This window comes from Eublepharis macularius, chromosome 4 (assembly GCF_028583425.1).
Source record: "Eublepharis macularius isolate TG4126 chromosome 4, MPM_Emac_v1.0, whole genome shotgun sequence".
Classification (NCBI taxonomy): domain Eukaryota; kingdom Metazoa; phylum Chordata; class Lepidosauria; order Squamata; family Eublepharidae; genus Eublepharis; species Eublepharis macularius.
Genome location: NC_072793.1, coordinates 128,304,482 through 128,331,645, shown reverse-complemented (window position 1 = coordinate 128,331,645; position 27,164 = coordinate 128,304,482). Strand labels below are relative to the sequence as shown.

At 43.5% G+C, this 27,164-nt stretch overlaps 1 protein-coding gene across 2 annotated transcripts in view; it reads right to left on the bottom strand.

The window, feature by feature from the left end:
* The window catches only part of SRGAP3 (SLIT-ROBO Rho GTPase activating protein 3), a 268,972-nt gene that overhangs the window by 94,688 nt on the left and 147,120 nt on the right, over positions 1–27,164 (bottom strand). For both annotated transcript variants that reach the window (XM_054976158.1, XM_054976157.1), the window contains exons 4-5: positions 7,334–7,396; positions 310–495 (exon numbers count right to left, since the gene is read on the bottom strand). In XM_054976158.1, the coding sequence (XP_054832133.1) occupies positions 310–495; positions 7,334–7,396 (249 nt within the window). The remainder of the gene's footprint in view (positions 1–309; positions 496–7,333; positions 7,397–27,164) is intronic.

The following is a 27,164-nucleotide window of genomic DNA, read 5'->3' as shown; positions in this document are numbered from 1 at the left end:
CAGAGCTCTTGCTACCTGCTGTCTTCTTGGCATTTCTCCACAGCTAACAAGCAGTCCAGAAAAGAGCTTTTTTATATGGCCATTCCAAAGAGATCTTCAGCGAAACTGCACATAAGCATTTCAACAAGCAGGAGGCACCCCTGGCTGTTCAAATTTGATCAAAGAAATGTGTGTTATACAAGTGGCCAAATGATATCAACCAGAAACCTTGGACTTTGAGAGACTGCTCAGAGTTGGCTTTACTATCCAACCATGGAATTTTCAAAGGGCTTGCTGCCAGCCCCATGGAAAATCCTTCTCACCACATACCTTTTCCTTCATTTTTTCAATCTTCTTGACAGAACTGCGGCGCTGAGGCCGATCTTCATGCCGCAACAAGTTCACACTAATGTCCCCTGCTTTGTTGAACTGCTTCTCTTCTTGCTTTTCTGCTTCCTTCAGTTTGCTCTCAGCACTGATGCTCTCAGCATGGTACATGTGGTATGTTTTCATCACCTATGAAAAAGAAACTCTGTAAGTCTCCAACATATGGAATAACAAATTGTAATTAAGTTATAACAACAAATTAATTCAGCAGTCACCCAAGTGTGTGCATCTACAACCACGATTGGCTGTTTATGTCTCACTTTAATTGGTAGATATTTGTTTATATGTCCTTGAAAGCAACTTTTTGTATAGTTCACACTTAACTTAAAAAGGCAAACAATTAGGGTCAGATAACATATTTTTAGAAGCATACGTAATATATTCTAAGTGCTTATATTTATCTCACTCTTCTGCCTAACCAGGACCAAAAGCAGCTCATCATATAATTCTCCTTCCTCCAGGCTATTCCCACAACAAACACCTTGCGAGATAGTTTGGGTTGAGTTACTGTGATGGGCTGAAGGTCACACAGCAAGCTTCCATGGCACAGTGGGGATTTGAACCCTGTTGTCCCAGGTCCTAGACCAAAAAACTATGCTGGCTTTTATGCAAAACTAATGTTTTTGAAAACATGCATCAGCTTAGTATATGAAATGCAAAAGTGGAATTCTGAATTTCCTTATCCCAGACCTTCACCACTGGAGAGGAGAGACATACTGGAGAGGGTAGACACCAGTGGGACACAATATATGATCCTACAGAGCACTCTTGATCCCTAAACCACTGGCAGTACTACATGTGCACCTGCTCAAAGAACAAAGAGACGAGGGGTATTTCCCTCATCACCACTAGGCATGGACATGAATTGAAATACAAATCACATTTCGTGATGAATCGGGCCAATTTAAAACGGTCACTCTTTCTTCTGTGCTTCCTTTTTTAAAACCAGATAACTGGTTTGTGGTCCTGGACCTTAAAGGTGCTTATTTCCACAAATCTATTAAGAGAGAGCATAGAAAATACCTCTGTTTCAAGAACCAGCGCAAAGTCTTCCGATCTGGCCTCTCTACTGCACTCAGGGTGTTCACTAAATGTATAATAGTAAAGATTCCAGTAGCACCTTTAAGACTAACCAACTTTACTGTAGTGTAAGCTTTCAAGAACCAGAGAGCTGTAGTTCTCGAAAGCTTACGCTACAATAAAGTTGGTTAGTCTTAAAGGTGCTACTGGAATCTTTACTATTTTGCAATTACAGACTAACACGGCTAACTTCTCTGGATCACTAAATGTATGGCATCCATTATAGCTCATCTCAGATCTCAGAGGTGCTTCTTTCCATACTTAGACGACTGGCTTATCACTGCCCTGTCTAGACCTAAGCTACTGATACTTGTGCTTCTTGTTAAAAACTTCTCTTGTTGAAAGGCCTGCGGGTGCATAGTCCCCAATGTGGGACTGCACAGAAGAACAATGATGAACTCCAGTTGCCATATGCTCATCACCAGAGTAAACACTACCCTATCCTGATCTTCTCTGTACCTAGAAGCAAAAGCTTGGCTTTATCCAAAGTTAACTGCTCTGCCACCAAAAAGTGTCTTGTAAATTTGTCTGTCGATGGCAAGTAATATTCGTGAAATTTTTATCATTTTGGATATTGTTGTAACATTGTAAGTTGCTTTGGGTTTGCATTGGGTAGAGAAAAGCAGGTTAAATTCACCCAAATAAATAAATGAGAATGCTGTGATGAGAGAAACACACAAGAGTCTGGCCTTCTGAGCTGTCTGTCATTTGTCTGCTTTTGTTAAGCATGTGAAAAATTACAGGCTGCTCCAAAGGTTGCCTAGCACCACCAACACAAGGGTAAAAAGACCCAGCATACCAACAGACTAGATTCTCAAGGCACAAAAAAAATCTCAGTGGGAAAGCAATCAGGGAACATTCCAAACCTCTTCCAAGCAACAGTCTGTGCTTGACAGGGAAGCCTGTGAAACTAGTGTGAAGCTAATTAGTCAGTGCTACTCCAGTGGTTTTAAAATCAGAAATCAAAATGAAGGCAAATGGTGGGAGGTGGTGGACAATATTAGCACCCATTGTTTTTTAAGGAGCTCTTTATGGTTATGAAGGCTGAGAATGATAAACTGGAGCAGCATCAGATAACGGTCGTGATACTGTCTGCAGAATGGTTGCACAGGGACCTTCAGCATCATTACTGATAGGTAAACCCTACTGAGGCAATGCTTCCGGGTCAAGGGTACTGAAATCTACAAAGAAGAATCTGGCTCATCTTACAAGTTCTATGAGAATGACTATTAATATTTTTCCATTTATTTATTTTTCATGTAGAGAAGCAGAAAAACCTTGCTCAAGGCTACCTAACAAATTCAACGCTGATGTCCCTATCCCATCAACCAGACAATTCCTGAATAAGTTGGCTAGGTGAGTCATTGAAGATAGAGAAACAAGACTTTAAATGAAGGTGGGAAGGAGACTCCAAATGTTGTTCTGGAAGGCATTTGCAGAAAAACAAACTTTTTGCTTTCCCTTTTAAAACTTCTTTCAAGGACTTGATCTTTAATCTGCTGGGAAGACCAGGGGCTACCCTCCTCAGCTAAAAATATGAACAGACAACTGTGGCCTAGAGCACACCTTATTATGTAACTCTCCAAATGTCAACTAGAATCCAATCAGAATCCTAAAGGATTTCGACTGAATGTGACTTTGCTGGCATTTGCTATCCACTATAAACTTTCCTTGTCTTCTTTAGCATTCTTCAATAGATCTGTGCACTATGGCATTATTGCACTAGTTTTAAAACTATGCACATACACACCCCCAACTGACACACATTTGCCTATCTTGAGTGGTTGGAAGATTATATTTTAAAAACTCGGCTTTTCTCATTTTTCTGCATCAATATCACCTTTTCATACAAGCTTCACACTGTGCCACTTTTTGTCTTATTAGCATGCATTTCCTAGAGAACACTGCAATAAACATATACTCCATATAAAGCATATGAATAGACTCTATTTCTAGATATTTGGCTCAAAGTGTAAAAATCAATTGCCTTTTATAACACTTTTGGCATGCATTTCACACCAGCCTCCTTTTCATTCAGACTTCACATATTATGTCCAGAAAAATACCAATTTTACCATATGGTAACATGCTGTAGGGAATAATAGCCAGATTAGGTGTTTACTGTATTATGCTTCCACATTGCATGTATTTTTAATGTATCTGGGAACACAAACATTATGTTCTTAGCATGCACAAAACAGACACATGTTTAAAAAGCAGCTTTCCATCCAAGTTGGTTGGTTTTCCAAGTGGGCTTCCAAGTATCCAGACATGGGGCACACTTTTAAACCCAGATAGCCTCACTTAGTGCAGCCAGTAAAATATAGCCATTTGACACAAGAAGAAGGAGCAAGACTTATAGCCTCACTGGTATCAAGGCCAGAATGACAAGTAGCAGAACAAGAGAATAGGGAACAAGCTAGAAACCAAAGATACTAATCTAATGGGGGAAAGCCAGCACAAGCAGGATCACAGACAATTCTCCTGCCCCCAAAACTTTCCCCCGTCTCCTCCTTGCTTGGCATAGGCCAGCTGCTCATTCATGTCAGAGATAGGCTTCCCAGATGCCTGCAAGTGATAGCCGATCACCTGAGGGTCTGCTCCCCAGAGACCGCCTGCCACTGACAGGCAACCTGGGAAAGCATGCACCTGGAGGTGCACAACAATATCACTTACTAAAGTGACATCACTGCGCCAGCCAAAAGCACGCCCCTGTGTTTTGTTGGGGCCAATTTGGTCCCAAACAAGCCAGAATTAGCCTTGCATAAAGTGCTGAAGCATGCCCACGGCTGGCATGATGACATCAGTTCCCAGAATTGATGTCATCATGCACATATGACAAGGAACACACCAGAGGCACAAGGTATGTGCCATGTCTCTCCCCCACCCCCGCCAGGAGGGTATAGGAAGCTGGCAACCCTAGCCAGAGATTCAACACTCCTCTCTCTCTCTCTCTCTCTCACACACACACACACACTATAGCACCATCTCCACCTGTTTTTAAACTTAACGACAGCTAACTTTGCTGTCTGAATATAGCCAAGGTTTCAAGCCAGTTCAGCACTGCTTATGATGATGAACCAGACTGAAGCACTGGAAGGGTAGGGAAGTGGGGAGAGGCAAAAAGCAATCTGTGAGACCCTCACATAAGTAAAAAATCAGGCTTATAAAACCTTGACTGTTTTGCCTGGATGTGACTAGCAATGAATTGTGTGATCTGTTTCCCAGTCAACCATAAACTCAGCTTCTTAAACAAGCTCCAAATGCCATAGTGAAACACTGCAAATAAACCATTTCTGTTATTTATAGAGGGTTTTTTTGAACAAGTGGGAAAATAATAGACTGTAAGCTAGGACTGAGGCCTTATTTTCTCTTCCTCTCACTTTTTGCTAGGAAACACCATATTCTTGTGCCTTCTGTTTTGTGCTTGCATGGGCTGGCCTAGACTGCTGAATTTTGTCCTTTTCTTTCCTTCATAACATGCTGTGGACCAGAGTTTCTTATTAAGGCTTTGCTATAACAGCACATGGCACTGTTTCAGGTTTAACTGTAAGAATCTCAGAAACGTCAGAAATCTTGCAAGGTAAGCATTTCCTCTTGCTTAAAGGCCTTGGCAATGCTCTCTTGTCTAAACCAGTGTTTCCCAACCTGTGGGAAAGGATCCAACAGCGGGTTGCAGGCCATCTCTCCCTAATGGTCACTCCTGCCCTTTGTACCTCTTCCCCGACCCCCATTTCAGCTTCTAACATTCTCACCTCCCCACACACACACACTTTTGTTACAATAATGAGAGGAGAAATGCTGTCTGGCAACTAGTAACTTATCGTAGTAGTCGGAATTAGAGGGGGGTAGGCTGGAGAGTTGATGGGAGCTATTCAGTACAACGTGGATAAACTGTTCTTTGTACTTCAGCCCCAGCTTCATGCCCAACCTCAAGCAGCACCTCACTGCCCCCTACCTGCTCTGGAAGATGTACCACACCAAGCTCCTTGCTGTCAAACCCCTTCACTGCCACCTGCTGTCTTTGCACACCTCTTCAGTTTCCAAGCACACCACCTCAAGCTCTGGCCAGGATGGCAGAAGAGGAGGAGATGACAGAGAGAGGTCCCTGCTCTCAAGCACTTGACCTCAGGGGAAGCCTTGTGAATTCTTCACTAGGAAGAAGACTTTGTTATAACCTCTTCTTCCCCAAGCATGACATGTTTTATGGTTGCCTTGGTTGCTTTTAATTAATGGAGAGCTTTTAATTTTCCTGCTGAGACAATGTAATATGCTGGTTAAATCATCCCTCTTCTCACTATGCAAGCACTGATGAAAGTCTACAAATCACTCTAGAGGTTGTTAAAGGTGGTATAATACTCAGTGATAAGCAGTTCTGAGCAAACATCTGTTGAGTAGCATCATGCTTGGTGGTTCTTTCCCAGTGATAAAAGAAATATATGTTTTCCAAGTTAGAAGGAAACTAGAGGTGTTTTCACAGCTTGTACCACACAACTAAGCCCCTTGCACTGCACTGAGAAGGAAAACTAGGTCATTTTAACGTGATTTACACGCATTAATATTTCTTCTTTGTACAGAAAACAACATATGGTCTGATGTATGATGAATGCAACCAATTGTATTATCTAAGTAAGGAAAACATGATATTTGACTACAAATTTTATTTATTGGAATATTTTTATCCCACTTTTCTCCTGCAAAGCAATACTCACAGTGGCTTACAAAAACCAAACATTTTAAAATTACAATACAATAGAAACAGCAGTCAGAAGGTAGGGCTGAGCAGCTAGAAGAAAGCAGCTGCTGATGAAACAGTCTCCCCTGGCAAGTCACAGCAAATATTCTTATTTAGAATAATATCAGTGTAGGAAAATCATTGTGTTCAAAGTGGCTTGGACTTGGATTTTGGAAACTATGCCATACCAAGTAAATTTGGACTTGTGTGTCACTATACTAAAAGTTTGGGAACAACTGATCTAGATCTCCACAAATGTCATTGCTGGTCTACTCTCCTGCCTCCCGGTCTTGCCCATCTCCTCATCAGTAAATTCAGAATGTCTTTATTGCTCTCTTATGCCATCCTTAATTCATCATTAGGCTTTGGCAAATATAACGAAGATCCTTTTGCAACAAAATATTCTTGCCACAACTTTGCAGCAACTTTGCACCAAGATGTTTCCCATCAGCAACATCTTTCTTATATATCACACCTCAAACAGTCACCAACAATTGCAATCACTTATGCTTCCTTTTCTGTAATTCTAGAAGAGCAGGAAGTACATTCTGGGATATCATCTAAGAATTTATTTTAACAGGAGGAACATTCAAAAGGACCCCTAGTGTCAAAAAGTCAGTATTATGAGCAAATTAAAAGCATAGCAGAATACAGAATAAACATTAGAAATAAATATTTTGGTGCCACTATACTGCCATTGAGCTCTTTGCTGCACACATACCCCCACTAAATCAAAACAGCTCCCTGGAATATAACTTGGCCCAACAACTTGGTGGTTTTTGGAAATTAAGCTAAGGAGTAAAGATAAAGCCCAAACAATTGTAGACAAAGATTACATTGGATCTGCATTCTGAGGTACACAGAGCTAAGACATATACGTGTTTTCCTCTGCTTGCAATGTGTATGCACAGGTCCCACTTGGTAGATTATAACACAGCTCTTGCACAATCAGTACGCTTTATTCCCGCCACCAAATTTAGTCAAATGAAATAAATCTGAAAATTTAAAAATGGGACACTTACTTTGCCTCAGGAAACAGAGCTTGTTGTGTCTGAGAGGCTAAACATACTAATCAATCCACATTATTTTTTTTAAATCCAGTGAATTTTATCCTAGTTCCCTATATCGTAAGTACAATGTCACATTACTTACAGTGTAAAGCTCATTAGTGACCTTCAGGAGTTCTTCATGCATCTGCAGACCAATTTCTTTACTCTGGAACAGAAAACAAAAAACAGAACAGAAAAAGGTAAGTAGAGATTCTTTTATGTCCCCCAAATTTATTCGCTGAAAAGCAGTGAGTAAATGATCATACAGTGTAAACTTTTAAAAGGTTCACAGGACATTGCTTGTAATGTGAGTGGGAATATGCTGCATGTGAGTGGGAATATGCGCGTGCCGCTTGCAAACTTACACAGGAGAGCTCTGCAGAATCATCTTGCTTCCTGCAAGTCTGCCAGGAGAGAGCGAACAAAGAGCACAGAAAGAGTTGGACATAAGTTTCCACATCAGACAAATACACATTTATAGTCTGGTTGTAGTATGACACTGCATGAAAGCTGTTGAGATTTGACCCCATCAAAATTGAAACTGTACTGCACTGCAAGTACTGCTTAATACTAAAAGTCCATATTAGAGACAGTTCTGTGTTCTGCACACTCCTAGCACATTGCTAGCAGAAAAAAAATGTTAAACGATATTAGAACACTACCTCATCTTTGGAGGGCCTGCTTCAGGTGCCCCCACCATCTGAGCCTAGCCATGTGGCAACCCAAGAAAGGACCTTCAGGGTCGTGGCACCAAAACTTTGGAGATCCCTCCCTAGGAAGATTCTTCTGTCCCTCTCTATTGCTATCTTCTGCCAATGGGTGAAGTCTTTTTTTGTTTTGTTTGGCATATCTCCAGTAACTGTATCTGGCCCTCTACTCTATTCTTTGTGTTGTTTGTATTTTTTAACTGAACTGCTTTTATACATTTTAAAATGTTGTTTTAAATTTCTTAATGTTTTAAAATTTGTCACCTTAGGGACCCTATTTGGATAGAAAGGTGCCACACAGTATTTCAAAATATAAATAAATAAATGGAATTAACAAGTAATAGGAGGGCAGCTTAGCAGCTGAACAATAAAACACCAGGAAATAGGGAGGGAAGAAGAAATAAATGTAAGTAAACCAAGATACAGGTCCACTGGTGCACGCTGGCGCTACAAAAATGATATGGTTGGAAACAGTTATGCAGTGTGCTATAGTTTCCAAATACAAATTTACAGTCTTTTACATCCAGCTGAATACTGCTATTCCCTAGAAGATGTAGCAGCACCCATCCCACAGAGAACAAAATCAGAACGTTATTATAACACTACTGCTATTTAGCTGCATTTTCCAAATGCTCTTCAAGCTCACTGAGTCAGTCTGTAGTTTTCTCAGTTTTGAACGAAGCTAGCTGATTTTGGCAATAGAGTCTGTTTCTGGTCATGCCATTTTTATTTTATTTTAGAGTATTATTCTTCCCCCTGAATCTGTTTTAAACTGCTACCTTTGTTTTAAACTGCTACCTTAGATGACACTTTCCAGACCTAGTTCTGCTCTGGCATTTTTTATGGTATGTAAAATATAAATTAATAAGACTGGGGGGCTGAAATTTCTTTAGCATATAGGATCCATGTTTCTTTACAACTCTATAAATCCTTTATAATGTCTTTGTTCAGAAACTGAATCGACATCATTCAAAGGGATGCCAGTCAACACCTGGACTCTACTTTTCACATCTGGAAACGTTAAAACCAAAATACAGCCATTTGGTGTTTTGAAACTGACAACTAATGAATCATTAACTTAGTTCTCACAAAGAGCAGACGAAGTGGTAAAGCCATGGATCATATAGCAGATCAGATTGCAGTAGGAGCCCATATTCTTCCACATAAAGCCAAGTCTTGCCTTGTCTCCAAAATGATAATTTTTTATTATACAGATTTTATTGTTTTTTGTGGGACAGCACTCCATCAAGTAAACCTCGATCTGATACATTACAGAGATTTGCGATGTTCTTCTTACAGTAGTGAAACAATTTTTAATTTTTCTTTAAGGAAAGTAATGGGCCTCATAGTTCAGTTTAAAAGAACAAATTTTGTATGTACAGTCGCCAGTAAAGGATCTTATGTAGCAGGACTAGGAAAGTCTTCTGTACAAGACCTTGGAGAGCACTGCAAGTCACTATTAGGAGTGTTTGCTTCAGGAATACAATTAGGGGAAAATGCCCGAATTGGACCGGAGCTGGAAAGCTTCCGGTTTTCCAAATCGGGGCCAGCATGCTGGCCCCAATTCAGAAGTCCTGAAGCAAAGCTTCCCGAAGCATTCGTAATGCTTCGGGAAGTTTCAGTTCAAACTTTAAATGCCCGTTTCTTTGCCGCTGAGCAGCGGCAGGAAAAGGGGCATTTAAACCCCTGAACCAGCTGCTCGTCGGGGGCTTCCCCAATGAGCGGCTGAGTGCCCAAGCTGCTGTCAGGGCCAGGGAATTCCCCGGCCCCATCTCCGGGGGCTCCCTGTCAGCCGCAGCGGATGGGAAAGGGGACTTCATTGCCCTGGAAGCAGCGGCTGACAGTGGCGGCAGGAATGCAGGCATTTGCCTGCAGCCCCCGCTGGCCTGGAGGGAGCTGTCAGCCGCCGCCACCAAGGCCCAGGAAGTCCCGGGGCCCGGCAGCGGCAGCTGACAGTGGCGGCAGGAATGCAGGCATTTGCCTGCAGTCCCTGCCGGCCCCGAGCTCTCTGTCAGCCGCCACCGCTGGGACGCAGGAAGTCCCGGGCCCCAGCGGCAGTGGCTGAAAGAGAGCTCTGGGCCAGCAGGGGCTGCAGGCAAATGCCTGCGTTCCCACTGCTCTTGTCAGCCGCCGCCAGCAGGGCCCGGGACTTCCCGGTCCCTGGCAGTGGCGGCTGACAGCTTCCTCTGGGCTGGCGGGGGCTGCAGGCAAATGCCTGCTCTCTGTCAGCCGCTGCCACCACTGGGGCCAAGGAAGTCCTGGGCCCCGGTGGCACTGGCTGACAGCGGCAGTGGGAATGCAGGCATTTGCCTGCAACCCCCGCCAGCCTGGAGGGAGCTGTCAGCCGCCACCGCCAAGGCCCTGGAAGTCCCGGGCCCTGCCGGCGGCGGCTGACAACAGCAGCGGGAACACAGGCATTTGCCTGCAACCCCTGCCACCCGGAGCTCTCTGTCAGCCGCCACTGCCGGGGCCCGGCCGTGGTGGCTTAACGAGGCGGAGGGAATGCAGGCATTTCCCTGCAACCCCCGCCAGCCTGGAGCTCACTGTCAGCCACCGCTGCTGGGGCCCGGGAAGTCCCGGGCCCCGGAAGCGGCAGCTGACAGCTACGCCGGGAACTGACTTCACCTTCAAGTCTCCCCCCACATCCGAACCGGCTGGAGGAGGGGAAGAGGGCTCTGAGGCAAAGCCTGTTCCCGACGGGGCTTCAAAGCCGCGCCGGGAACAGACTTTGCCTCCAAGTCTCTGCCCCATCCCAACCGGCTGGAGGAGGGGAAGGGGGCTCTGAGGCAAAGCCAGTTCCTGCTGATATAGGTTAAAGGGACCAGCTTGCAAGGCAGGGGCCTTTAAACTATCAGCTGTCTGGTGGCAGGGGGGAATCCCCCTTGCTGCCTGCCAGCTGATAATTTAAAGGGATCTTTAGGGCCAGGTAAGTTGGTTGGAGGGGAGGGGGGGTAAGTGGGGGCTTGGAGTGGGGGTGGGTGGGGTGCTGGGAGAAATCCCAGTCCCATAAATCACTTTAGAATGCTCCGAATCTTTACAGAGCATTCCAAAGTGATTGAAATACCCAAATCCAAAGCGGCTTGCCGCTTCAGGTTTTGGGTATTTCCAAATATATTTCCTGCTTACCCGAAGCAGGAAATCCAAATATTTTTGGGGTGCACACCCCTAGTCACAATACTTAAGTCTCACCACCTAGCCAGTATTAAGAAACAGCAGTTTTTTGTGTTCAGATAAGGAACAAACCATTCTTCAAATACAGCCATTTAATATAAACATGAGATGTGCAATGCCTTCCATGATAAACTTAATACTATACAACTTTGTAAGTGGTGGAAAGTATCATCAAGTTGTAGTCAATTTACAGTGACTCCTGCTGGGATTTTCAAGGCAAGAGACTGAGGTGGTTTGCAATTGCTTGCCTCTGCTTAGTGATCCTGGTCTTCCTTGGTTGTCTCCCATCCAATTGCTAACCACGGCCGATCCTGCTTAGCTTCCAATATCTGATAAGATTGGGCTAGTATTTAATTTCTAAAATGAGAACAGCTGGCCTTCAAGTGAACCAGGAAATTTCTCTTCCCTGTGGTTTTCACTGATGAAGGAACTGTATACCATTCGAATTCATGTTCTTCACAATTTCTAAAAATAAATCTTGGTACTAAAAATAACTTTTACAGTTTGTGATCAAAATATGCCTACTGACCCATGCAATGTACACTTGCCTGTGAGACTAGACATGCAAGCCACCCAAAGGAAGTTTACAGCACATGGACAATTTCACATAGTTATGTCTACACTATTGCAGGAGTAGTTATAGGTCTTGAACTCTCCTGAAACATTCAATTCTGTAATTCAGTGCTAGAATAACATGCCTCACAGAAGCAGCACTGCTACGTGCCAAAATACCTCAAAACAACAAAATCCATCCAATAAAGCTGACATGCTTGGACTGGGGCACCTTCATCCATTTGACTACAAGGCCAAATATTCCATACAACTTATTAATAAGTGAGAGCCTGCCTTTTGCATCTTGTTGCCAGGTGTTTGTTGTTTAATTTCAGACAAGATTGGTAGCTGTTCTAGAATAACTGGTTCTAGAAGAACTGATCAATCTCTGTAGTACTGTTCACATTTATGTTTCTATAACACTAATGGCTGTAAGTAATACTTTGTGATTACTGCAATATTTTGCACTAATTTTGCAGTAATTCTTTGTGATTAGTGCAATATTTTGCACTAATGGCTGTAAGCAATACTTTGGAATTTCATTAATTTATACTTAAGCTCACATGCATTCTCAACTTTCACACAAATCATTCACCATGACACAACTTACTAAATTACCTTTCTATATTTACTACTTCACCGGTAAACTGACAAATCCTAATTAATCCCTTATTAATACACTCTCATACAGGAACTCAATTTAGATAGTCCCGAGACCAGATCCTCATGATTGAAAGAGGCCACAGCTAAGAGGCAGAGCATCTGTTCTGTACGCAGAAGGTGCCAGGTTCAGTCTCTGATTCCTGAAGTTAAAAGGATTAGATAGTAGATAATGTGAAGGACCTCTACATAATACCCTAGAAATCCACTGCCAGTCTGAGTAGACAATACTGACCTTGATAGTCTCATTCAGTATAAAGCAACTTAATGTGTTCCAATCAGGATATTCATCTACCATTTAATACTAAGAGCCTTGGATACAAACACAGCCCTCTGCTATCACACCACTTTGGAAGTCACCATTTGCTTCTGCTAACGTGATTAATTTTGTCAAGTGTTGATATAATTATGCAAGCCTTGTTTGAAGCAAGTTTTTTTGTCTCACACAACACGTGAGAAGTTTGAGACAGGTTCCTGAGAGGTCAAAAAATACCATATTTTATTCAAAGCCGTCATACTTAAATCTATTCATGTACATCTTTTAAACCTAAAATTAAGAATTTAGACAGATCCGTCACGAGCAATGGTCATACTACTTTGAACCAGGATAAATGAACTGAAGGAGGTATGTGTGGAAGCGCAAGAACCTAATCCCATCATTCTACATTACATAGGCACCAGCCATTTTATTGTATGACTTCAAGAAGAATCTATCTTATGTTCATCTTCTATGTCTTGATTGCTGTAAATGCTCTGTGGGTAAACAAATAAAATAGGTGCAGCAGCTATTAAGTATGCACCTGGTTCCATAAATCCACATGTCTGTTCAAGCAGAAGTAAGAGCCCCTCCACCTCAGCTGCCCAGCAGAAAGATCTTCTCCTGCTACTCCAAGTTCTCTATGAACTGTTGAATGCTCAGGCAGAGGCTAAACAAAGGCTCTTCTCTTTATCCTTACATTCTCTGCCATCCACAAAGAATTCGGGTAATTTGGCTTTTTACAGGAGGAAGCGATGATGGCAGAGAAAATATTTGTTCTTTCTGCTGTATTGTCTGTATCTGCCACAGAATTTAAGCGGAAGGGAAAAGTTAGCAGCAACCATAAGTGATGCCTGGCAAGGAAAACAAAGTCCAAAGATTTGGTATTCAGATGTGATATTCGGAGTACCTGACTACGTAATGGCCGACATAAAATAAGCTTTTAAATCACAATTTCACCTCTTGGATGCAACAATATGAGTAAAGGCTATGAAATTATAACAGTAGACTTCCTCAGGTCTTACTGACACCAATTTACTACTGTAGGGCAAATTAAATGAGCTGCAGCATGGGAGACAGAGAGGAGCAATCTCTGCCATTCCAGATGCAAATTACCAAGGGCAGATTTGACCCTTGCTCCAATGGGATTTTCCATGGGCTTTTTGTTATCTAAGTGAATGTCCTGTTCACAAATATGGGGAGAAGTAAAATGTATACCTTGAGTAAAACCCACCATTCCTGTCACCAAGTAGCTCAACCAATAATAGAATACCAAATGCCATACTCCCCTCCTCCACAGCAGCTTCAGGGTCAAGAGAAAGAGCAACACGTTTCTGATGCTTTCCCTTTACTAAAGTCCAGAAGCCAGGCTTAGGAGGAAGAAACAGAGGGCGTGCTTCCTTCCAACAGCCATGTAAAAAGTGTCCTGGGTAGAGAGTACAAACGCAGCTTGAAGAGTTCCTTTGCAATACAAAGACCCAGTATATAGAGCAAGTGGGGTGTAGTGGCTACAGTGTCATATTAAAACAAGTTAATGGATTCAAGCATATGAGATCCTTTTAAAAACTTGCCAGGGTGGAAAAAATAAGAAAGTAAGAGAAAAAAGTTTTCCTGACAATGTGTAGAGTGACTGCATAAGTATATTAGTTTAAAGGGCCTTGCATAGTTACAGACTCTGATGTCTCATTACACTTCAGTTTTGCAAATAAGAAGAGTGTGTGTAATTAAATTCACTTTGTTCTTCAGGGCAAGCAACTGCATTGTAGCTATGAAACATAAAACATATTCCAGCTATACATTCGTGTCTACTTTAACTGGTCTATCATCACAGAAGCTAATAAACTGATTGAATTCCTTGATGAAGAAGGAGGAAAGAAAATCTTGTTGCTTATGTACACTTACCTTGCCCTTGAAGATAAAAGCATCATTAGCAGTCTGCATTACTCCAACAGGAGTACATTACTGGGCTGAAGAAGACAGCCATCTTTTCAGCCAAAGATCAGACCAAATTAGAAGTAATACTGGTTTGCATAAGCTTCAATAACTAACACACACAACACTTGTGTTACTGAAGTACAACGGAGGGTGGAGAAAACATGAGCAGCACTATGAGACAAAAGGGGGATGCCACTAATCACCCCTCACCTAATTTAATGGAGCAATAAAACTTCTCACCACAGGCGATCCTGGAAAAGAGGTTGGCAATTGCCTCAACCTCCTGCAGGCTCCCTCAACACACTCATGGGACAACTTGTAGTATCCAGAGTCCCACATTCTGTTTTTCTTCCTGTGTTGAGTATACATTCCAGAGTGTCAGAAACCAGACAAGAAATGGCAGGCACTTTGCACTGTGGATTAGCAATGGCTGTTCTCCCCAGTACAGGCTCATCAATGAATGTATGAGAACTCAGATTGATGATTATTATTGTGGAAGCACCATGCCAAAGTTCTTTCTTGCTTCTCTACCTTCCTTTTCCTCCCCATCACATTTGGAGCAGTTCCATCTTCAGTAGGATAGACTTGCTGCAGGAAATGAAAGGGAGAAGTATGGGCTGGTTGAGGAGGTTTCCATAGCTGGTGCCATGGTAATAGCTGCTGGTCAGGCCTGGAAGCAAAGCAATTCCTCATGCAGTACTGGAAGAAGTGAGCATTCTCCTTTTCCAGGGCACCCTGACCCATAAGAATAGTCTCATAAGCAGGACTTTTTTTGAGCCAGAACGCTCCGGAACGGTGTTCCGGCAGCTCTTTAAAATGCCCACGTGACTGGTGTCACATGGGTATTTTAAATGGCCTATTTTGGCCATTTTGGGCCTGGATCGGGCCGCTGCTGGACAGGGGAAGGTTTCCCCGATTGGCACTAGCCAATTCTAGCCATTTCAGCCCCAATCCGGGCCATTTGGGGCCCTATATAGGCCCCAAATGGCCGAAACAGCACCGAAATGGCCCAGATTGTGGCCGAAATGGCCTGGATGGGGACCGAAATGGCTAGGATCTGGCTGGTGTTGGGCAGGGGATGGCTTCTCCACATGGCAGCAATCCAATCCAGGTCATTTCGTCCCTGATTCGGGCCGTTTTGGCCATTTTGGGCCCATTTAGGGCCCAAAATGGCCAGGATTGGGCCCGAAACGGCCAGGATATGGCCGCTGCCTGGTGGGGGAGTGCTCTCCCGTGTGGCAGCAGCCCGTTCCATACTGATCTGGACTGTTTCTGGCCAGTTTGGGCCCAATATGGGCCCAGAACAGATGGGGCCCTAAACGGCCAGGTTTGGGCTGCTGCCCTGCGGGGGAGTGCTCTCCGGTGTGGCAATAGCCTGTTCCAGGCTGATCCTGGCTGTTTGGGGCCTGTTTGGGGCCTGTTTTGGCCCATTTTGGGCCCAAAATGGGCCAGATCCAGCTACTGCCGGGTGGGGGAGTGCTCCCCTGTGGCAGAGCAGCCCGTTTCAGGCCGGATCAGATCCCCAGTGGAGCACAGGAGTGCTCCCAGGGAGGCCACACCTCCATGATAATGTCACTTCCCAGAAGTGACATCATCATGCAGTTCCGGGAGTGCGTGCATGCTCTGCGCATGCACATGTATTAAGAGACACACCTCCTCCTCCCAGAAGTTGCCTCGGGTAAGAGTTCCCCCACCTCTTTCCCCAGAAAAAAGCCCTGCTCATAAGAGACCTTGGTTTTGCAAAAGTCGAAGCCCTGATTGGTAAAGGATAAATTCAAAATCTGAAGCTGTACATGTTAAATAACAAAGTACTCAAACCAGAAGTATTTTAATAATGTTTGCAGCAGTGCCCTTTGGAAAGGAATAAAGAGTTTGTACTCCCTAGCAACTCTGCATGGGGTTTAAGGCATCTGTTCTAGCCTCAGTGACATATCATTTGCCTAACATTCCTCCCAACAGAGTCTTGGCCAGAGTTATAAGGTAAGTCAATCAGAGACACTAGAGGTAATAGGTAAAAGGGCAGAGCATTTATTAGCCATAACTATTCTTGGTTTGCACCAACTTGGGAGGAACGCCTCTCCATTTCTGCATTGGAATAGATAAACAGCTTTCCATCAGCTAAGATTGCAAGATGATATTTGAAAAATTACCGGACTCACCAGAGATGATTTCCGTGGACTTCTGCTCCTCAGCCTGGCATGATGACATCATTTTCCAGGCCATGGTAGCCTCTCTCTCTCTCTCTCCCTCACATGGGCCTCAATGAGGGGCAGAGCAGCAGAGTGAGGTCAGCCCAGGCTGCAGCAGTGCCTCTCTCTCTCTCTCTTTCGCCCAGGCTGGCCTCATTGAGAGGAGAGGCAGAGCAGTATGGCAGAGAAAAACTTGCCTGGGTCACAGTGATGCCTCTTTCCCTTGCCTGGGCTATCCTTACTGAAGGGCAGAGCAGCAGATCAAGGCCCAGTTCAGGTCACAGTGGCACCTCTTTCCTTCACAAGTTACCAGGTGTTCAGTATTTTGACCCCATTTCCTCCAGACAGTCCAAGAAAACAGCAGACTATTCAGATCTGGGCACCTGGCAACACTATCACCAGCCCCTCAGAAAAACAACACCAAGTTCTTTTGGTCTGTCTTTAAATCAGATGTTGTTGACATGTCATAATTCCAGGTGTTAACAGAGAAATATCAGAAAGGCCTTTTCTATTTACCATCTCAACTTACACTACTCACCAAAAAGAGACTCCCTAAATCAGATGTCACCTTTGAGTGGTTTTCTTTTTTTAAAAAAAAAAAGTCCAGAGGGAAAACATGTCAGCACTAGTAAAATATCTGAAATGTTTTGGTAGCAAAGATTTGTGATTTTTTGCTACTGCCCAAGCTCTCATCGTATCCAGCTATAAACCTTTCCAAGAAAAATTTACTACCGTGCCAAGGAGAACTTGATGGGTTGAATGCCGCAAACACCCACAACCACTGGAGGACAAGTGCCTTTGGTCACTGTAACTTTAAACAAACATTGCAAAACAGTATTACTACTATGAAATATAAGTTCTTGAGACATGTTTAATTCCATCCGGGTCACTCTACCAATGGAAACTTCACTTGTATGAGATCATTCAATCTCAGCACAACTAATGAGAGGCCTTGTGCACAGGTTTGAGAAAGAATAATATATCACATGCAAAGGTTGTTCTAACAAGCGACCTAGCATTATCTGATTCTCTGACCCACATCAACAAAGTAGCCCTGGGGAAAAGATTCCAAATTCACATCATAATTCATACGAGCTCAGCCACCAGAAGTTCCTTCCCCGGTCTCCCAGTCTGCAATGCAATCCTGACTTGAAGAGACATTTGCACATAAACCAACCCCACTTGTATAACCAATATGATAGTACTGTTACAGGGTTTGGGGAAGATTGTGGCAATCCCTTCTTAGGTTGTCTTGTGATGTCATATTGAGGCTGTTCCCAGTGCAAGGGGGGGGCAGAGAGAGGGCTGATATAGTCCAGAAGAGAGGGGGCTATGGAAATAAGTGGGCTCCCTTTGCTCATGCTTTGTAAACACTGAAAGAGTTTCACAAGACCAGTAAAAGTTAAGCAGCTGTCTGAGGAGTTATTCTTGCTTCATTATTATATTTGCTGTCCCTTTCAGACTAGAGCTAAATAACTTTTTTTTTTAAACGAATCAGACAAAGTAGATTAAGTTAGATTCCTCCATCTAACATACATCCAGAGATACATCCAGAGATACATCCAGATCTGAAGCCACATTCTATCACTGAAGCTTGTCTCTGAAATATACTCTTTCCTCTCCTCTAGCCAGAAATTATTTCTTTCTGGAAATCTTGTATTTTACTAGAAAAATACTGCCTGTGAATCCTTCTACCCTACTAAAATGCAGTCTGTTGGAAAATTTAAGCAATCTTTGAGATTATGGATGTTTGACAGAAGGAGCTGTCATTCCTTTCCATTCCACTAGGTGAGATCACATCACATTCTTCTTTTGTGACACTTCCCACAACACATTATGAGAAGCAAGCCACAGAAGAATAACCACTGAGAATAATCATCATTTTTGGTTAATGCATAAGGATATGATAAAGCAATGGAAGATTATAACATGTGCAATCTCTTAGCAGTTAGCACTGCTGAAGGTACTAAGCAGTCGATAAAAAGGCAAATTTAGTTCTTTATTAATTTTCAGAATTTATACCCCGCCTTTCTTTCCTCATCGGGGCCATCAAGGCAGCTAACAGATTAAAAACATACATAATGCAACATACATATCCTTTCATACTTTAATAAAATCAAGCACTTTCCCAGAATGAGTTCCTCACTCCCTTTTCTTACAGAACATCTAACCTGATTGTGTGACTTTTAGAGGAAATGAGCTTCCAGTGAAGATAAAAGTGATCCCTTGTTAAGATTGTGCCACCACGTGATGCTCTCCATCCAGCTTCCCACAGACATCTGTCTCACCAATTACACCCTCTCATGTAATCCACTGTCTTGAGAATATAGCCCTTTACATTTGCAAAACGATTCCATTCCCCCATGATGACAAGCCATTAAGTACATATGCAGCTGTCACAACATGGTGATGCAATGAATTTGATATCAACAAATTTAAAGAGGAGATAACCCAGAGATGAGTCATTTCCACTATAGAACATTTTGTAGTGCTCATGTTTACAGCAAATGTAGGCATTCCTGGAGTTGTAGCAATAAAAGATGATATGGGTGTCGGACAGTCACATATTTATATCAATGACCAACAACCCCATTAAACCAGCCAAGCAACACCATACATACATTTTATCACCTTGCCTTTACAGGCCATCAGCAAGAGTAAAAAAATGACCTGTGATGAAATGTTCTGTATCTAAACCACTTCTGAATCCTTGTAGTAAACATATTACCACTAATTGCAAGGAAGTTACTATGCAATAAATGATTTTTTTTTTTGCCAAGTCTGAAGGTCAGTTAAAGTACGACGATTAACAGTTCTTTATTTAAAGCTAACATCCTTGGTTTTGCAACTTTATTTCATCACAGAACAAAAACACCACATCAAAACAAAGATGCCTCTAATTTGTAAGACAGCATGCTGACAAAAGTATGTGGCACTTTATATGCTGAATATAGTACAAGTTTAAGTAGACAACTGGCAAAGAACAAAAACAAGACAATACCATTAACCAATTTGGATTTAGGGACAATTTCATGCTTTGTGGCACCCATTTTTAATCCTCCAAGTACTATAAAGGTCCCGGTTTTATAACACTTAAAAGTAGTAAACAATCAACAGCTGGTGGTGATCGTACAGTAAATGTCTATGAGTATTCCAGGAGCAAAGAGTGACGGGGTGATTTTCTTCCAGCACGATCACTGACATTTTATTACATAAAATCTCCAACAGCAACGAGGCTGTCCAGCTGCCAATTATTTGAAGGTATTACATGTTTTGTTTTGGTTTTGCTGCATTTTGGTGTGGGGAACCTGGTACCCTTTCAAAAGAAGCCTTCCATAATGTGATAATGACTGGTTCTAATGGGGAGAGATCCAGTAAGATACATTTTAAAAGCCTTGAGAAGTGAAATACATATACTGGGCAATCCCTAACTCCACTAAATCCAGTTCTCTCACTTTAGAGCTTTAAAATGTTGGTTTAGCCAATTTTCTTTGCCATGCCTATTTAATGAATCATCCATGTATATTTGAATCATTTTTCCACACCAAAAGTTTCGTGTAGAACCGAACAAAGTGTACAAAACCATCAACAAAGAACATGATTTTTAACATCTATCAAAGTACAGCCATCATTAGCAGACTGCCCATGGCTAGTCAAACATGCATTGTGAACGTATTTATGTATCTTTTTTATTTACAGCTGCTGTTTATATCTACATAATACAAGTACGACCCATTCGCTAAAGAAAAATTCACCATCCGCTGCCATTCCTGCATACGTATACATACCCACAAGATGTCAAAGCCTATTAATAATGGCTCAAAGGAGGAAATTAAAAGTGACATATTTGAAACAAACCATTACTTCAATTTAGCATCAAAAAACAATCTGCAACAATATTAAACAGCTGTGGAACAATTAGGGATATCCTTAACCCTTCTTGGGCCAGCTGCTCAAAACAACTATTAAAAACAGGGTTATAGCACAATGTTTGCACAGTAAATGCTCAAGAAACATTGTTTCACTCACAAGACTGCATTGTTTCACTCACAAAACAGTCTTGCAATAGATAAAATAGAATGCGGCCTCAATCATACAACAATTTTATTTGTAAATTTAACAGAAGCCTACTCATATGTAAAATTGTAGGATGCAATGTCAGGGGAGGGGAGGCTAGAAGGATGCAATAATTTGCAATCTTACTATGAGACCCTTTTCTACAAGGCCAGTTTGCCACATATACTATTAATCCATTGTATGGGCTGATCTGTAGGGGATATAATTAGAGATGTAAAATTTCTAAAAAAGTTCAAACCGACAGGAAAAAGCGGACGGGGGGGGGACAGTGTTTCACTTACCCTGTAACTGTTGTTCATCTAGGTCTTCCGTGCAGGCACACATGGGACTGCGCACGCACAGGCCTGCCAGTTTCGGAGAAGTCCATAGCTCAAAAGTGCTAGAGGGTGCCCTCGCCTCTCAGCGTGCATGCGCGGACGTCTTTCCCGTCAAAAACGGTCCCCAAGAGGCAGGGCGCCCCCAACATACCCTCAGTCCTCTTTTGCTGCCATGCTTCAAGGTAAGTACCAAGAGTGTAAGCGGGGGAGGAGGGAGGGCATGTGTGTCTGCACAGAAGACTTAGATGAACAACAGTTACAGGTAAGTGAAACACTGTTTTCATCAACGGTCTTCCTGTGCAGCCCAACATGAAAGATTACAAAGCTTAAATACCTTGGTGGAGGTAACGAAGAGTTGTCACAGGAAGATCGACTGCGGGACTGCTGTCCCGACCACCATTTCCCTTCTTCCCAGGACGCCCAACACATAGTGCTTGACAAACGTGTCAGCTGAAGCCCACGTCGCCACCTTACAGATGTCTTGGAGCAGTACACCTTTCAGAAGAGCGGCTGACGACGCCTGGGACCTGGTGGAATGGGCATGAACTCCCAACAGACGAGGTACATATTTCAAAATGGTCTGAACTACCCACCTAGCTATGGTTTGAGGGGTCGCCCTTCTACCTTTCTTTAATCCTGAATAACACAGAAATAGATGGGAATCTAACCTAAAGGGCTTAACATGATCCAAATAAAAAAGGAGCGCCCTACGCACATCAAGCAAAGGCAAAGCTTTCTCCGCATTCGAATTCTGAGTGCGGAAAAGAATCTGGTAAGGCTATCTCCTGAGAAAGGTGGAAACTCGAAACCACTTTAGGCAGGAACTCAACTTTCGTCCGAAGGACCACTTTCTAAGCATGAATTTTCAAAAAGGAGGGTTCACAGGACAATGCAGCCAACTCTCCCACCCTTCTGGCCGAAGCAACAGCCACCAAAAAAGCAACTTTCATAGAGAGGTAACATAATGGGCATGTAGCCAATGGATCAAAGGGCTTAGATATCAGTCTCGTTAACACCAAAGGCAATGACCACTGAGGAACGATAGTTCTAATAGGAGGGAACAAATTATTCAACCCTTTCAAAAATAATTTGGCAGTATGATGAGAAAATACTGTCTTGCGGTCTATTGGGGGATGAAAGGTGGAAATAGCCGCCAAATACATCTTTATCGAGGAATTGGATAACCCTTGCTGTTTTAATCCCCAAAGAAATTCTAAAACTTCAGGTAGAGAGGAAAGGGATCTAAATTCTGTTCCACACACCAACTACAATTTTCCCCCCATTTAAATGCACAAGATTGGTGAGTTGATAATCGTCTCGCATTCTGTAACACGAGTCACACCAGAGGAAAAAACTAATCCTGAGTGATCAGACATGCTGTCAGTTTGAGTTTCCCTGTCCTGTGGTGGATTACCCCTCCCCATGTCAAAAAGTCTGGCTCCTCTGGGAACTTGTACATCTGCGTCTGTAACTGTAACAAAGTATGGAACCATGGTTGACGTGGCCAAAAGGGGGCTATTAGGATGGCGGAAGTCCCGTCCGCTAACATCTTGATGATCACCCTGGACATTAGAGGGAATGGGGGAAACACGTAAAAGAGGTGACCCGACCACTCGAGTTGAAATGTCCCCAAGAGGCCCACGACCTAAGCCATCTCTGGAGCAAAATTTGGGAGCCTTGTGATTCTCTTCGGAGGCAAAAAGTTCTATTTCAGGAGATCCCCACTCGGAGAGGACAGGGTTTAGGTAAACGTCCTGAAGGAACCACTCGTCGTTGTCTCCCTGCAACCTGCTCAAATGATCCGCTAGTGAATTGTCCTTGCCGGGGATATGAACTGCCTGCAACCACGTCCAATGCTCTGTAGCCCAGTTCCAGATTCTCACTGCCTCATTGCACAGGGTCACAGATGCCGTGCCTCCCTGCTTGTTTATGTAAAACATAATGGTTGTATTGTCCATGAGAATCTGGATGGTTCTGTTCCTCACCACATCTGTAAAGGAAATCAAGGCATAGAACACTGCCCTCAGTTCTAGAAGGTTAATATGTTCCTGACTCTCAACCGTGTCCCACATACCATGAGTGTACAACCTTCACAATGGGCTCTCCAATCCAGATTAGAAGCATCCATAGTAACAGACACTTCTGGTTGACTATAACCAAAGTGAACACCTCTGAAAAGGTTCGCATCACACAACCACCAGTCTAAAGAATGAAGGACGTTCCTAGAGGCATTAAACTTTCTATGTTGCAGGTCCCTATCCGGGGAAAAAAACAAAGTAAACCAAAGCTGTAGGGACCTCATGTGCAGCCTTGCCAATGGAACTACCACAGTGGTAGATGCCTTACAACCCAGTAAGGTTTGGAAGAACTGGGCCAATTGAAAACGATACCTCTTAAGCTTCTTAATGAGATTCTTAATCTTCACTGCTCTGTCTTGGGGCAGGAATTCGGAATTCTGGGTACCATCCAGATCGGTCCCTATAAATTGTATAAGCTTAGAAGGGGTAAGCTTGGACTTCTTCTGATTAACAAATAAACCCAAGTGAAGGCAAGTGGACAAGGTAACTGAGACTTGCCTAGTGACATCCTCAGCCAAGTGCCCAACAAGCAACCAATCATCCAGGTACGGAAATATACAGCACCCCTGGAGTCTGAGGTGGGCTACTATCACCGCCATACATTTGATAAAAACCCGCAGGGCAGTAGATAACCCAAACGGGAGAACTCTATATTGAAAAATACGGTTGCTATAAGAAAAACAAAGGAACTTCTTATGTTCCGGAAAAATAGAAATGTGAAAATAGGCATCTTTCAGGTCCATAACAGAAAACCACTCATCAGAGAGTAACAAAGTCAGGACTGTCCTGCAGGGTAACCATCTTGAAATTACGAACTCTAATAAAATTCAGGCTACAAAGGTCCAGAATAGGCCTATGACCCCCGTCCTTCTTCTCTACCATGAATAATTTGGAATAAAAGCCCAAAAAGTCAGAGTTGTCAGTGACTTCTTCAATGGCCCCTTTCTCTAACAGAGCTGAGAGTTCAGTAAGTACTCCTGATTGAGATGTTTCAGAAGAAAACATAGGAGGACGTAAATAGGGTAACTGTAAAAATTCAACTTTATAAACAGATTCAACTATTTTCCGAACCCAACCATCAGAGGTGATTGAACACCACTCAGTGAGAAAACCACTTAACCTGACCCCAAAACACGGGTCAGGGCCCTGTAATTGTCAAAATAGCTTATGTGGTTGAGACTGGTCCTTGGCATGATGCTGATGCATGCCATTTTTGATCCTCTGGGCCGGTCTCCTTCTGGTGAAGGAGGATTGTGGGCTCTGGTAAGCCTGCTGATTACAGCAGGTGTACCCTTGGTAAGGTTGAAGACGTTGCTGTCGGCCTGTTTGAAAAGACCTGTAGAGCGATCGCGATGCACCCTGTTGCTGGTGTTGTGGCAGCACTCCATATGAGCGAGCAGTGAGTCTATCTTTCCTCTTCTTAGAGAGGTACTCATCAGTTTGGTCAGAGAACAAGGCGGTGCCCTCAAAGGAGAGATCTTCCACCTGATTTCTCATATCCATCGGAAGAACCGTGGTTCTCAACCACATATAACAGCGAAGAACAACAGCCGGCAACAAAGATTTAGCAGAAGTGTCCACCATGTTCCGACTGGCATTGATTTGGTGGCGGGAAAGTCGAACAGCTTCTTTCTGAATGACTCTCAGAAAGACCTTTTGGTCCTCTGGCAGCTTGGGTATAAAAGTGGCCACCTTGTTCCAAAGAAGGAGGTGATAAGCAGCCATCATTGCGGGCATAGTTGGTGATCTTCACTCCAAAGGCTGCAGACGTATAAAACGTGCGTCCCATGGCATCCAATCTTCTACTCTCCTTATTGGAGGGGACCAAGAGAGACCTTTGTTTAGGCTTAGCTTGCATCTTCTCCGTCACTAGGGATGAAGGTGAAGAGTGGACCTAAAGAAAAGGACAGAGGTCATCCTTCACACAGTAAAGGTTCTCTACCTTCCTGTTTGTAGCAGGAGTGGAAGCTCGCTTCAGATTCAGGTCCTTCTGCACCTTGACAAAACCTTTTATCACAGGGAAAGAGATAGCAGGGGTAGAACCTGAGTATATGTGCTGCAGGATCTTATCCGTAAACTTTGGTTCAGTGGAAGTCACAGTAATCTCCAGAGCCTTAACCATGCGTGGTAAAAGCTCATTATAGGCTCTAAAGTCATCCATAGGGGATGCATCCTGCAAGGGACCAATCTCCCCTTCCAGAAAGTCTGATAGGGGAGAGTTGTTGGATCTACAATGTTCCGTACCAGCATCCACATCAGGTTCTGACGGTGTGGGGTACATTGGGAGCCTGCATAGGAATGGCCCCTTAAAGAAGATCTGGATTTCCTTCTGGAGGGCAGATCTGAATGACAGGAGTCTTCTCTATAGTGATGATAAGAGCTCCTCTCATCAGGTAGGTGATGTTCTTTCGAATAGCCTCTGTGTCTGGAATGCTCCCTGTGCTCCCGAGACGAACAAGAGGACCAAGAACCCCGGGACAGTGATCTAGGATGCCCTGATGGGGTGGGAGGTTTCCCCACCAGAATGACATCCTCCTTATGGCTGCTCCTGGAGCGAGGAGCACTGTGGGGCGATGGGTGATCCCCTGACCCTTTACATTTCTTTCCAGTAGGTTCAGAACTGACATCCTCTGAGCGCTCTTGAGGGTTCGGAGCCGAAAGGACACTTTCTAGGATAGCTTTATCATGTTTGGATGATTGATGCTTCCTCTTTGTTTTCTTCTTCCCTAGGTCCGATTGTGATGGTTTTGGAGCCCATGTCAGATCCGAGGATGCCAGAACCGAAGCAGAGTCCCCAAGCTGGCACAGAGAAGGTTGATCCGAGATGACTGGAGTTGACGGCATTCCACTTTGGAGAGTTTTGGCACTGGAGGCCCACACAGGAGCGTCATCCCGACAGACGCGAGGGGAAGAGGCGACTGAAGGTGATATCAAGGGTGTGTGACTCCGAGGAGTCTTCGAACCCGATGGCCTCATATCCAAGATGGTAGGTGTCGGTTCCGAGGTACTTCGGACCGATGTCAGGGTTGAGTGCAGTGGCAGCCTGGGCTCCAAATGCGGAGAAGAGTGGGAGCACGGTGTTTTCGAGCCAGTAGAAGCAGGTCCAGGTTGGGTAGTAGAACCAGGCGAGGCAGAAGATTGTGCTGTAGCCGGTGGGTCAGTCGCCTCCATAGCGTGTTTCCACAAGGAAGCCTGCAGTCTACCTGCCTGCTCAGATCTGGCCTTCGAAGTGAAGGCTCGACAATGCTTACATGACAGCATGTTGTGGGTGTCGGCCAGATAGTAAAGGCAGCTTGACTGACCATCTGATTTAGTCATCTTTCTATCACAGGAGACATATCATTTGAAAAGGGCTGTTTCCGATATTGTTGAAGGATTGCCAATGAGCAAAAGAGTTATAAACCTCTCTCACTGGTGACAAAAGAGGAACTAAGGGTATGTCGGGGGTGTCCCGCCTCTTGGGGGCCATTTTTGGTGGGAAAGACTGCCGTGCATGCGCGCTGAGAGGCGAGGGCACCCCTTAGCGCTTTTGAGCTACGGAATTCTCTGAATTCGGCAGGCTTGCACATGCGCAGTCCCATGTGGGACTGCACAGGAAGATCGTCGATGAACACAAAGACCTAGGGGAAAGTTTAGATGAATGCAATACAAACTTTCCTATCAAATGGAAGCTTATTTTACTGATTTAACAATATAAAACACATAATTTATAACTCAGCATGTATAATTGTACTATTTGGGACATCTGTGCAAGTAAAAAGTACAAATGTTATCCTTCTATAAGAAAAATTGCAAGTATACCCATTACTTAAGAGTTACAAACTGCTGAATCCTATGCTACCAAGTATAACTTTGCCATCTGGGAAGTGGGAAAAAAATAAAAGTTGAAAGTAGCAAACAAATTCTGGAGGAAACAGAAGAAAGTGTATTATTTGGACAGAAACACTCTCATATAGTCACAGTGGGCAGGACTACCAGCATATTTGGACATT